A 14603-nucleotide genomic window follows, 5' to 3' on the forward strand; every position below is an offset into this window, starting at 1 on the left:
ATCTATTACTACAAAGTCTGAGGATCCTACAGGTTAACCATGATAATATGTTCTGGAGCGTGAAATATTTGAACCCACAGTGAGTTCAGATGCCATTTCTCAAATACAGGGTGTTTCAAAAAGATTCATCCGATTTCAAAATGATTCATTTTACTTGTTAATCATTACAGAACAATGCAGTAAATTGTAAATGGCTTAAGTGAGCATAAAGTTTATTATGTAATTTTAGAAGTGCTCAGTATGAACCTCCTCCAACTGTACGGACAACAACAACGCCATAGTCAAATTCATCCCATACTCAATTGATGTCGGTGTCACTGCACTCACGGCTCTTTCAGTGCGATTTCGGAGATCATCCAGTGGTGTGGAACCAACCACGAACGCTCTGAGCTGTTGGAGCTTCACTGCCCACGAAAATCACGTTGCACAGTTATGATGGATTCACTCTTATTAAAGTGGAGAATGCAAAATGCTTTCTGCTCAGGGGTCTCCATCTCCTCTCAGACTGAAGGGAGCCATCTTCTGGTGACAGTCAGAAACTCTATGACCCCCTCTTTTAATTGGAATGTGATTGGTTTCTAGGCGCCTCACAGTTGTAAAACTATGGCGCTTTGAAATCGGATGAATTGTTTTGAATCACCCTGTACAACTGTATGCAAAAGTTTGAACACCCCTGATCAAATTACATGTTTTGTTGATTGAAAATAAATTAACACAGCCTCTGCTTTTAACCTTAAATATAGCCTTGTTTTTGCTAATTTTAGGGCACAATTTAATTTAGGGCACTGAGTTTAACATATTGGGAAAATAATACTTAAAATATAAAATGTCCCATAACTTTTGCACAAGCCACATTTTATGTTGTATTTTCTTCTGATACGTTAAATTCAGCCAAAAACAATACTTGTAGAGGATGTGTTAACATATTTTCACTTCTCACAGCTCACCTCCCACTTTTCACAGATTTTCCCCTGATTAAGATTTTCTCTTTATTTTCAATCCCTCAAAGCAGGTTTGATTCAGTTGAGTACAGTTAAATACTGGCCTAAAATATTTTCTATATTGCATGTTCTGTTTAGGACTAAACAGATGAAGGCTAACATTTGACATTTGCAATAGCAGCACTGCACAGCATGGGAATAGTACATAATGGAAGGTTTATCCAGACTAAGTGTTGCTTAGAAACGCTGATGAATATATATAGGAATTTTCATTTACACATATATAACGAATGAAAACTCTAAATATATGAAATGACTCACTCATTATTTAGGATTGCTGCTACTAGATTTCATGTTGAGTCATAGTGAAAAAAAGATGGTTAATTATTATATATAATAATTATATGTATCGCAGTTTGTGTGATGAGACGGTTCGGGTCAATTTTGGACAGAATTTTGCTAAGCTTAGATCAGTTTCATATTCAAAACTTGAAGTGGTTTGGACAACATTTAGTCTGGCTCAGGTCGGATTTGGACTCAAAACCTGGTGCTGTTGGATAGAAAGTTCTTGGGCTGTATTCAGGTTTGGGCCAAAATTTTAGGACCTATTAATATGCACTAACTGAAAGAGTTCCATGACTTAGCATCTAATCTCAAGATTTATTCCAATACAACTTCCATTTAATGTCCATTTGATTATGGACTAAATATCCTCAGACATACAAACCAACAAACCACAGCACTCTTAATTCTCGCTGGTCTCGTTGGGAATAAAAGACAAAAGAAACTGCATAGGGCAGCTCAGCTGATGTGCTTTCTGGGAGCAAAGCCATGGAACTGGGAGTTTATAGGAGCTGTTTGCTTTCTTTAGATGAGCTATAAGAGCTTCACAGGAATGAGAATGCTGCAAATTAACTTTCAGCAGTTTACAGCACACTAAAAGGAAACAGCTCTGAGTGGGTGTGCTATAGCTACAATGGCATTATCACAAGATTATAAAACTTTCTCATCTAATACACCCACCGACAACCTACTTTTCCCCCCTCGGAAAGTAAATCAAACGGCTTTAACGAAAATTTAACCTTCAAAGTGATTACATGAAATAGCATGTTTAATGAAGGGCAGTGGCGTGCATGTCATTACTGAAATCGGTCATCTCTGCCCTTCCAACGGCAGAAAGTGATAGATCTCCTCAATTACCCTCTCTCTGTTCATTTGTCCTTGTGATAAGGCCACAGCACGGGACTGGACGTGGAGAGTGTGGTCCTGGATTGGTGGCCGTAATGACATGGGTCAGTATTCATCCATGACAGGAGAATGATATTATCAGAGATGAGCTCAGCACTATTCGTCTTATTCTAATTAGCTGTACCTCACCAGGCATGTGCACTTGTGTTAATGGAAGTCTGTCACTTTCAAACATAGGCTTGCTGATGTTGATGGGTTTTTTCTGCGTGATTTGTCAAGGTAAAGTTAAAAATGTGTTCTGACCTAAAACTAAGGCCAGAAAGTTGATTATATATCTGGCCTAAAGTTGATTATATTATTCACAGGAGTCTTATAGAGCAGTATTGTGTCCCTCAGCCTCATCGATTTAAAGGAACTCCTTATAATTAAACTGCTCAATGTCACCAAGAACAAGGAGATGTTGCTGGACTTCTGGAGGAAGAAGAGCATGATCAGTCCTGTTACCATCATAGGTCAGTACGCTGAGCTAGTAGACACCTGCAAACATCTGGGTGTCCTAACTGACAACAAACTGGACTGGAGGGTCAACACAGAAGCTGAGTACAGGAAGACTCTACTTTCTGAGAAGGCTCAGGTCCTTTAATGTGTGTAGCAAGATGTTGGTGATCTTCTACCAGTCTGTTGTTGTGGGGGCCCTCTTCTTTGCAGCAGTCTGCTGGGGTGGCAGCCTCAGAGGGGGAGATGCAAAAAAGCTCTACAAACTGATCAAGAAGGCTGGCTCAGTCTTGGGCTGCTCACTGGGTGGTTTTGAGCTGGTGGTTGAAAGGAGGTCACTTAAAAAACTCACTGCTATCCTGGACAATACATCACACCCCCTCAAAGACCTACTGGTCAGACAGCAGAGCACCTTCAGCAACAGACTCATTCAGCTCCACTGTAGTGAGGAATGGTACAGGAGATCCTTTGCACCAACAGCGATCACACTGTACAACACCTCATCACTGGGCTGGACAATACTGTATACTGAGCTACTGACGGGATGGCTCATTGAGCACCAGCTGGACATTATATATCTCTACTCTTTACTACGCACTGTTACTCTGTTTACTCTGTTTATACATCCATACAAGTTGCACAACTATTAACATATGTTATCGTTTACAGTGTATAGTCACTCGGTTCATTCACTGGACAAGACATGCACCACTGCATTGTCACTTGCATAACATTTGTGCGATTTTACTTTTTCCCGTACTGCACATTATAATTCATGGTTGTTTTAGTATATTTTATTATATATCTTTACTACAATACTTTTGCTCTTGTTTTGATCTTTACTGTACTTTGTGCTGCTGTAATAGACGACTTTCCCTCTGGGATTAAAAAAGTGATCGACCAATCGATACCCAGCGTTCACTATGCAAATATATCATACAATTGGAAATCCCTGTGGTGTCAACCAATCGTGACTGCAAACCTGTTCTAAAGACTAATAAAAACAACCAAGCAAGCATTACAGTAACTCTTACATCACACAAGAAACATGAACGACAACTGTTCAGCAGTGAAAATAAGCCAAACTGAGGTAACGTATCTAGATACCTTGCTAACGTTAAGCGTTAAACAAATAACACATTTATTTCAAGATACGAGTTTAATTCTTTGAGTAAAGTATCAATGTGCTCTACAGTAAGTAAACTTGCTTGTAGTAAAGTATACTATTACCACTTGCATTCAGTTTCCTAGCAGTAACTTTAGCTATCTGGCCTCTTTCTGCATTTCACCAGCTAAAGAAAAAAAAAACAAAAAAACAAAAAAAAACAGTAAAGCCCACCACCAAAAACCCACCTTAAAGCAGTTATAGTTTTTTCAAAAGCTACTTCCACCTTGCTGAGTGTTAACTTGATAATTAGACATTTCCTAAAACTTAATAAAGATAAAACAGAAATCTGTGTTAATAATGATGCTAATAAAGAGAGAATTCAGAAAAAAATATGAAATCTAGCTCACGCTGACATTGTCACTTAATCTGCCTTCTATCAGATAGAGAAACATTGCTTGAGGTAGGCCATATATTAGTCATGACTGTAAGAAACTGACACATGTTTTTGTTTTCTCACGACTTGATCACTGTAACTTGCTTGTTCACTGGTTTGCCAAAAGCACGACTGCTCGTCAGGGTGTTAACTGCAACACGCAAGAGAGAACATATCACACCAATGCTGGCATCACTGCACTGACTTCCAGTCTCTTTTGGGATAGATTTAAATGTGGTTTTATAAAGCATTAAATGCATTAGCACCATCACACATAGCAGATTGTCTGTCTCTGTCTCGTTCTTTAAGATCCAGCACTGCAGGCCTGTTTAATGTACCAAACATAAACAAGAAAAGGGGTGGTGTTTTCCCCAAAATGGAACAATCTATCAACTGGGATTAGATAATCAACATCAGTACAATTTCTAATGAACAAACTTTGCATTTCATTCATTTCATAAAAATATATAATTTAATTATTACTATAATAGCTTTTTTTATTATTTCTATTATTAGTGTTGTTGCTAATTTACTTTTACTACTATTATATCTTTTACCTAATTATTTTATTGTGTTATGTGCCTTAATTTTGTTACTTTTACTAAAACCTTGCTGCTTTTGGGCTCTTCTATAATTTTACATATATATATATATATATATATATATATATATATACATATATATATATATATATATATATGTGTGTGTGTGTGTGTGTGTGTGTGTATATATATACATATATATATATATATATATATATATATATATATATATATATATATATATATATATTTGGATTGTAAGTCTGAATGTATTGTAAATAAACTAAACTACTGCAGCATCACTTTAGAATGCAGGTAAGCAGATGTAGCTGGTGTAGAATTTTCATATTTTCTAAATTGTCCCTTTAAAGATTAACTTCACCACTTTAGGTTCTTCTAAGGTCACAAGCTCCTAAATAAGATCAAAACTACAGCATAAGTAGGTTCTTCCCCTCCACTTACTCCAGCATTTCGACCCTGTGGAGCAGAGGTGAGGAGCTCCGATCCTGGAGGGCTGGACTGCTGCACAGTTGGCCGCTTTTCCTGCTCAAACACCTGATACAGCTCATCAGCTAATTGCCAGGCTCAGCTGGTATGTTTGAGCAGGGAAATCAGCAAAGTGTGCCGGCCTCCGGCCTGCGGTTCCTCACCCCTGCTGTGGAGAGTGAAACATCTTGACTAGATGTTAAGTGTAGAGCTTGGACTGAAGCATGAGATTAGTTTTAAGAACATATACAAGTAATCATTTGCCAGAAAATTCCATACTTTACCTCTAATACCACACCTTACCGCTAATAGTGTTAGTATAGCTAGCAAATGCAGTATTCAGTCAGAATACTTGCATTAAACATCTTGGCCTTAATTTTTTTCCTTAAAAAAAAGAGTAAAATCTCTTTAGAGATATGTTAAATATAAGTTAGATATGTAGAGTGAAGACAAATCCAAAATTGTATACAGTTTTTTTTTTTTGTTTTGTTTTTTTTTAAAGTTTCAGCACTTAAAGATGAACTTCAGTGTGATACTTCATCTATAAGGTACAGTGACATTCTGTTAGATTAAATATTGATTTAAAAACTGCTTAAGGCTGTAAATACTAAAATTCATGCAGTTATTAGTAAATTCGATGCTTACATCCCTCTAAATCATTTTGTGTCGCCAGGAGTTTATTGGACACTGCCCAAAATAATCCAAAGTAACCTCCAGTACTGCACCAATTCACAGCAGGAAAAAGCCTGTTTTTGTGGAAATCTTAATCTTTCAAATGAAAACAAATGAACAACTGCCAGATTAATGTTACTGATCGCTGTTTTACACCTTTAATTCTCCTTAACTGGACTTTATCCTGTCCTTACTAGATGAGGTCAGCAGGTAGATAATAAGCTAACCGGCTGGTTAAATAATATTGAGAAATAGGCTTCAAATTCAGACCAAAAGTCACAATAAAACTGCATATAGAACACATAATATGTTACCTGTATGCTTGTTAAAAACTTCACATGTAACTGTATGAAAACACTATGAATTCCCTTTGAAATGCTAGAAGAAATTATAATTATGCTGGTGGGTAATCAGACAATGAAAGGCTACTTGTAAAGTTAATTAATAATGTTTCTGCATTTAACATTGATATGTAGTGTTTTTATGTGATTTAACAAATGTATTTGGTTCATAGTATAAACAAAACAATTTCTGTATTGGCTCAAATGGTTTATTTTGCATTTGGTTACATACGTGCTATCCCATTAGCAGTTTCTCCTTCTCATGAACTCCCCACAGGCTCAAACATGCACATCACAGGCTTGTCCACGCTGAAGTTTTCTCTTACTGTTCTGGGACTGAAAAAACAGTCCCCCACACTACTGTGACTGACACTGTCTTATGAATATTAAATATTATGTCATGCCGCACTGTACATAGACCAGAAGCCCCATGTCCATTAGAAATTCCAATGTCATGCACCATTCAAGTGGCCACTGGTATGTAGAGGACTTCAAAACTTCTTCGTAAGCCAGACTGGTTTGATTGATTGGCAACTGGGCAACAGATATATTGTAATAAATACAAGGAGAGTCTGAATAAACTGTGTTTTGACAGTGTGATTTGTAGATATCTACCTGAGGTAATGCCTGAACTACCGTGTCCAGCAAAGCACGCATCCCTGTGGCCATCTTCAACAGTTTCAGCACTGTGAAAAAGAGAAAAATCATAGTAATAATAAATGACATGTATAATAGCTATTCAGAGCAATATCTTAATGGAAGTCCCAGCAGTCTCAATTGAAGTGGAAAGTGAAATACCAAGTGTCAGAACCTAAAGTGGAGAGAGGATGTGGGGGCACTGCAGTCCTGGCTAACCCTCAGAGAGAGAGAGAGGCTGTAAGAGCCATTAATTACCACCAGCGCTCTCCTTAGAAACACTGCGACCCACCACGCTGCCCTCTCTGCACCCAAACGCTCCCTCCCCACACTCCCGCGTGCTACAGAAAGGCAGCAATCATTAGCTTTCACAAAGAGAAAGAGAGCCTTCCAATACGGCAGCATTGTGCCCTTCCCTCTCCATCCTGCACCTCGCTCGCTGCTCATTGTACATATCGCCTGGCTGTAATTACGGCCGCTTCACGCTGGGGTCAGGACACCTACTGCTGTATATTGTTACACAGCTGGGGGGGCGGTGGGGTGGGGGGTGTGAGGGGAGACAACTTAAGTACAAGAAAGAAAGAAAGAAAGAAGAAAGAAAGAAAGAAAGAAAGAAAGAAAGAAAGAAAGAAAGACAGGAAGGATGCAAGAAAGAAAAAAAGAAAGAAAGACTCAGGCAGCCAGCAACAGAGTCAGAAAGACAGGATGGAAGAAAAAAAGAGAGAGAAAGATAGGGAGCAAGAGAGATGGACAGAGAGAGAGAGAGAGAGAGAGAGATACAGAGAGAGAGACAGAGAGGGAGAGAGAGAGAGAGAGATACAGAGAGAGAGAGAGAGAGAGAAAGAGAGAGAGAGATACAGAGAGAGAGAGACAGAGAGGGAGAGAGAGACAGAGAGGGAGAGAGAGAGAGAGAGAATGAGAGACAGAGAGGGAGAGAGAGACAGGTTGAATGGTTGGAGAATGGAGAATGGAGAATGGTTGGAGAATCTGAGAGTTTCCTGCTGTAACTCTGTAGATGAACAGTTGGGAACTCGTGAGGAAGGTTAGAGAGAGAAGTGAGGGATAAAAAGAGCAGAATGTGACTGAACTGTGAGTGCGGTGACTCACCACGGGCGATCCGCAGCACCCGCATGATCCGTATGATGGTGGGGTTGATGGGAAGAGAAGCGTTGATCTCAATCTCCTCCAGAGTGATGCCCATCACGGATAAAAGCACGATAGCCAGGTCCAACTGATTCCACCTGCAGAGAGAGAGAGAGAGAGAGAGAGAGAGAGAGACGGGGGCGGGGGAGCAATAGAGAGACATAAATCATATGACTCTGATGATTAACGTTGTCCTTATTATTATTATGTAAATACCGCTTGCTGTGCAATGCTTTGTCAGCCTCTACAGCCAAATAGTGCATCATTTATCGAGTATGGAAGTGGCTAAATCCCAAATGGCTATTTCTGAGCTATATTTTGCACTGGTGGGGTGCAGGATCCAGTATTTAAATTCCTATGTAGTGCAGTATGTAGGGAGCAGGGAGCTGTTTGAGGTTCAGCCCCAGCGTTAGAAGAGGAGCTGCAGGATTGGTGCTAAATAAGACTTGCAGTTGTAATTTGGTGACCAAAAAGTACTAATAAAGTGAAGGTTTTTGCATTAAACAGTGCTGTGTTATCATATGTTCATTGTTATACAACAAAAAGTTTAAATTCATGAAATGTCCACAATTCAGTGTGATGGGCGACCGGTGGAATACTTGTTTATTTCAATATTATTTATAAAACTTAAATTATTTTCTGAAAAATTGTGTATTTAATTTTGATAAAATTGATTTTATGTTGGTCCCCATTTTATAAAAGCAATAAACCACTTGAGGCTGTGCATACTGAGATTTTATCACAGGGAAGGGAGTTTTAGACACTCATGTTGTGCCCAAGAACACCCTTCCCAAGATAAAATTGCAGTAACGCTTATTGCCCCATGTTAATGTAATTTTTTTTTTTACAATTAAAGCAAACTGCTGATTCAGGCGGTATGAGTTATTTTGGCAATTTTGGATAAATCAGCAAGCAGCCAAACAGCAAACTACCAAGGGAAAACTACAGTTCCTCTCAGGACTTGCAGTAACAACTGTGGAGAAGTTGGAACCACTGACTACATATATAAAATGCCTGATATATACACTCATCGGTTGGAACATGCAGCAACTGTTGCTCTCTCTAGACATCGGTGACGAAAGGGAATTAGAAATTGCATTCAGCCTATGGAAATGAAATGATTCACTCAATCCACTGCTAAGCAGGCTAGATACAGAGTAAATGCTTGGATTAACTGGCTCACTGGGCCCAGTCAGAATCATAGAGACACAGCAAAGCCTGAGATCCATCTAAAGGGCAAAAAAGTGTGTGATACTGTGATATTATTATTACACTTTGCTTACTTCTATCCAAAGATGTGCATCCAATGTACAGGTAAAGTTTATGGCAGGCATGGATGGAAAAATCAAGGTCAGGAACATTGTTAACATTGTTACTTGGTCTGTGTTCACACAGCAGGTAAAAGTGGCCCAAATTGGATCTTTTTCTTCAAATGTGACACAGATGTGTCAGTGTGAGCAGCAAATAATACACTGAATCTGACATTTTCAATTCCGTTTTGAGACGCTTTCATATGTGCTTCTGAAATCCGATACGTATCTGATATGTGGCAATGTGACTCAGTCAGAACAGCCAGATCGGAATTCACTTTTATGACAATGCAACTCCACATTCGTCACCATTTTGCGCTGCTGAGACCTCATAAACATTTAGGCTGATGTTTATGTTCAAAACATTAGAAGAGACGTATCCAAACCCCATCTGTGTTCAAAGACATTTTGAAAGAAATGGCTGAACGCGGCTGTAGGAGAACGAGGCTGCAGCGTCAAAAAAACAGTTAAAAGTCGGAAAGCAAAGTTTAAAGAATCTGAGGACACGAACCAAAGAAGTGACCACTCCCTTTTTATGGCTCGAACACATTCTGGGTGATGAGCCCCGCTGTCAGTCAATGAAGCTTCATGATCGCTCCTGTGGTGCTGATGAAGCTGAAACCTCTGGGAGCGACTGGCATTAGTTGGCAGTCGTGATTGTTTGCCTCTGGAGGAGCCACAGGAAGTAACATGAAGAATTGCTCTTTTGCACATATGGGTCGATTTAGGAGCTGATCTGTTTAGACTGATGTCACATATGAATCACAAACAAAAAAAATCAGATTGGTGAGAAAATCAGATTTGGGCCATTTTTACCTGCTGTGTGTGAACGCAGCCTTAGAGGACTGGAAATTTTGTAGATGTTACGAATAAGACAGTTTCAAACTTTCTCTTCTCCACTTCCCTGTATAGGTTAATGTTATGCAACAAGCTCAGAGCTCACTGCAGCTTCACAAGCATCAAAAACGTTCTTGTGAAAAAAGCTGCCTTTAAATGAGAGGGCTACAATCAGACATTCCATATCAGTATACAGCACATGAGCAGCAGGACTTCCTCATGGACTACTAAGAACAGTTTGAATGGTCAAAACACATTAATGGTGTTAAAAAAATGTGGAACATCTTCTTAATGTGTTTTCTTCGAAAGAGAGAGAGAGAGAGAGAGAGAGAGAGAGAGAGAGAGCGAGAGAGACAGATTACACTGCACTGGCAACCCTAATTTTTGAAGCTGTATTATTCCATATGAGCCTTCAGGGCGATTAACGATATAATATGAGACAATAGGTAAATGGAACCGCTGTGTCTTCCACATTAAATATCACAGCAAGTAGTGCAGAGCACGTTTACCGACTGATACAAGATAAATACAAGACGCACCACATGGTAAAATATGCCCTAGAAATGTTTGGCTGCTTCACAAAACGAGTTTCAAACAGAAACAGCAGGCTGTACCTCTCTGAATGGTTACGTAACGAACACACCGCTGGGTTCAGAGAGAAGCACTGATGTCGCTGCACCGTAAATGGGTCAAGATTCAAAACCAACACCAATACACACAACACTCGCATCAACACACCGCCAATCGCACAGGGTTAGGGAGGAAGGTGGAATGAAATATTAATTCATTTTGGCAAAAAAAGGATAAATGATGAACTGAACTCCTTTTAAGTTTCCGTCAAGGCTATGCATAACAAATTACGACCTCTTTTTATTCTGACCTTTTCAGGCTCTTTTCACTGGACAAGCTTTAAAGAACATTAGCAAACAATCCCATTCAAGCTTATGAGAAACCCAGCTGAGTGCACAGCTCAAAATAATTTTTTGTCAGAATCAAAATATTTTATGTAGTTAATCATGATTAATTGCATTTTGTATAGTCAGCCATGGTTAATTACATTATTTTATGTAGTTAACTGCAAATAATCTGTGCATCATGTTTAATTGTATTATTTTGTGTTATCACGATTTTTCATTCTTGTGCAGGTGATTAAAGGTGCAGTGTGTAAGATTTAGAGGGAAAACATACATTTGGAATGCAATCTAAATTTCTAAGTGCAACATTCCTTTCATATGCATGTGAAAGATTGCACTGTTAGGATGGACTGGAAGTATTTTTTGTCATAACATTAGCATGGTGGCAAATGTCATTTCCAACTTGGCTAGTTTCAATTAGTAACAGCAACACAGTCCACAGACCCACATCATGGGAGTGGGAATAGCAGTAATACTGCAGATTTCCATGGCAATCTACTGGTACGGGGACAAAATCTCACTTTTTTCCACTGTGACAACAGGAATGGGGATACATTTTATGGTACTCCTGTGGCATCGATAATGAAGAGCTTATAAACACAGTGTGAATGGTAATGAAAGAACCAGTTTATTTTTTTTCACAGCAGATAATGTTAATGCATTTCATTTAACCCATGTGTCTTTCTTTGATAGACTGATCCCATACTTTATTTTATTAGTCCTCCAGTCTATAAAACTGCTTAATCCACCATTACCTTTATGTTTTAGTTTCCTGTGTGCATATATTTTAAATGCAAAGATCCAAATATGGTCAGATGTGCTTGAATGACACCCACTAGCCTGACAGGCTTCCACTTTCTACCCATTTCAGAAGCCAAAAACAACTTTAAAAATACCAGATTTAGATGACTCTTTGAAGAAAACCTCGCCATCAGCTGATCATAGACATCAGAATTAACAAAACATTTGCCTGCTCATAGGTGAGTCATTTCATTTGCTGTTTCGCTGGTTAAATAATAATTCGAGATAATTTGTCAGAACAATAAGCTGCAAACTGATGAAATCCTTTAATGTGCAAAGGGTATTAACGCAGCCATGCTTATACTGTGCAGTAGAGGACTCGAAAACGTTTGTCCCGCTCCCGCTGCTTCGCAACGCTTTAGGATGACTTTGTTCATTCTGATTGTTTTACTGTTTTCATTTATATTGTTTCTATATATGATTTAGTGATCGTTCTACAACCCCAATTCCAAAAGTGTCCACTCCAGCAATTGGTCTCCTCACTTCCCAGACATTTACAGACTGTTGTTAAAAGAAGAGAGGATGCTACACAATGGTAGACACGGTTCTGTCCCAACTTTTTTGAGATGCGTTTCTGCCATCAAGTTCTAAATGAGTTAATGTTTTTCATGAAATGGTAAAATGTCTCACTTTCAACATCTGATTTGTGTTCTATGTTCTATTGTGAATACAATATGGGTATTAGTAAATCATTGCATTCTGGTTTATTTACATTTATTTACATTTTACACAGCATCCCAACTTTTTCAGAGTTGGGGTTGTACTTTATATAGGCGATTCATAAACTCCCCTCCATGCATGCTTCATCCCACCCCCGCCTGCTTTAGGCTGGTATGCTATGTGATATGACTGAATACACTGAAAATCCTTTATAGGATGGAAAAACTGACATATTTTATATTTTACCGTAGAAACAGTAGAGGGTTATGTTGAGATAAGGTGGGGAAACTCTTGGGGTGTGTGTGTGTGGGGGGGTATAGGGTGGCAAAAGTGTTAAAGATATCAGGGACACTATGTACAGAGTTTCTTTCCCCTGCATCGCTCTACTGGAAACTCGACCCTAAATTCATAAGGCTGAATGGGATTTTTGCCAACATTCTGTAAAGCTTGTCCAACCTAGCAACAGTTGCTACTAAAGAATGCATCTGTGGGCAGAGCATGGACAGCTCAATTACTATCAAGGAATGACTACTACTGTTTTGATGTGTTGCCAGAGAGTCTGGTGCATTGCTGGCTCCCAAATGTGGCTAAGAACCGCCTACTTTGATAGGAAAGGGCTGTTTTGCTGACATGCAAAACAATCAACCACAGATTGTTGTTGTAGCATGATGTACAAGCGCAGTTGATTTTCAAAACAGGGCTACAACTAAAACAAACCTGTGCAAAACACATTGATATGTGTCAGCAAAATATTCAAGTATATTTTGCTTAAAATCTTCTAAATGCTTCAAAATAAAAACTCTTGAAAAACTTTTATAAACTTTTCTCAATCCAGCATCTGTATCTCTCTCCAAAAATCTCAGTGACATTCTGTTTCTGTCACATCTGCTCACGTCAGACACACAAAACCCGCTGAACAGAAGTGCGTTCACATGGACGGGGAGATCCAATCAGAATGGAACTACCAAATTCTCATAGTTGTGGTCAGCTTAGCGTGCAGGAGCTATCAGACAGTCCATTTATGTGTGGACAGAGCATCTGAGGCTGAGACTGCTGTTATAGAAACCACTCAAATTAACTAAATGTTCATATCCTGCCTCTTACTGTACACTAGCGCTTACTAGATATGCACTAATAGCTTTGAACTTTACCTGTATCATCAGTGCAGTAATGCTTATTGATGCAGTAATCCATATTATCTGACCTTGAAATAATTATCAGGAATAAATGTAACTAATCATGCTTATCATTTTAAATAATCACGTAAGCACCGATTTCTAATCACTGCAGCTTTTTCTCAATTAAACCCAAAGTGACGTGACTGTGCATACATTAATAAACATTAAGCAGCAGATTGGCATAATTACAGCATCCTTCTGCAAAATAGCGCATGGATCCATCAGACTGAGGGAAGAGAGTGTGACTCAGGAAAGCAGGCAGGGGAATAATTAGTGTATTTCATCAATTACTGTCTCCGAGTAGGGTGTGTGTGTGTGTGTGTATGTGTGTGTGTGTGAGTGTGTGCACTTGCTGCCCTCCTGCCAGTATTTAGTGCGGAGGGCGGCTGTACCTGTCTTTGAAGAAGCGTCGGAAGCCGAAGGCAATGAGCTTTAGTGTAGCCTCGACCACGAAGGTGGAGCTGAAGAAGTAATTACAGTACTTCAGAGCCGTCTCCAGGGACTGAGGAGAGATAGAGAGAGAGAGAGAGAGAGAGAGAGAGAGAGAGAGAGAGAGAGCGAGAGAGATTGGGACATTTAAAATACAAGAGGTAGACCGTTTTCATGTGATTAGGAATAGTTCAACGGAAAAACCAGTTTTTACAGTTTCCCCTTATTTCATATGTAGCTGACCAGCTAAGGCCTGAAGTTTGCTTCTTTAGCTTTCACTGGAGCTGTGAGGCTAATGTTGCTAAAACCAATAGAAACTTAAACCCTTGCTCTACTCAGGCCTAAATCAAACTAGATCAGTAATATGTTATTTGTTGTGTTATGCAGTTATATGTACACAGCATTGTATTCCTCAGCTTCACTTTCATCGTTTTGTTCTTCATTGTTCTATCACTACAACACCCAGCATGAATTATGCAAATACATCAC

The 14603-nt window shown here is 39.1% G+C and overlaps 1 protein-coding gene across 1 annotated transcript in view; it reads right to left on the reverse strand.

The window, feature by feature from the left end:
- Positions 1-14603, reverse strand: part of LOC118807435 (voltage-dependent T-type calcium channel subunit alpha-1I-like) — a 199952-nt gene that overhangs the window by 35899 nt on the left and 149450 nt on the right. The window contains exons 25-27 of the mRNA XM_036569447.1: positions 14078-14187; positions 7950-8083; positions 6822-6892 (exon numbers count right to left, since the gene is read on the reverse strand). Of these exons, the coding sequence (XP_036425340.1) occupies positions 6822-6892; positions 7950-8083; positions 14078-14187 (315 nt within the window). The remainder of the gene's footprint in view (positions 1-6821; positions 6893-7949; positions 8084-14077; positions 14188-14603) is intronic.

Source organism: Colossoma macropomum, unplaced genomic scaffold, assembly GCF_904425465.1.
Source record: "Colossoma macropomum unplaced genomic scaffold, Colossoma_macropomum, whole genome shotgun sequence".
In the NCBI taxonomy this organism is placed as follows: Eukaryota; Metazoa; Chordata; class Actinopteri; order Characiformes; family Serrasalmidae; genus Colossoma; species Colossoma macropomum.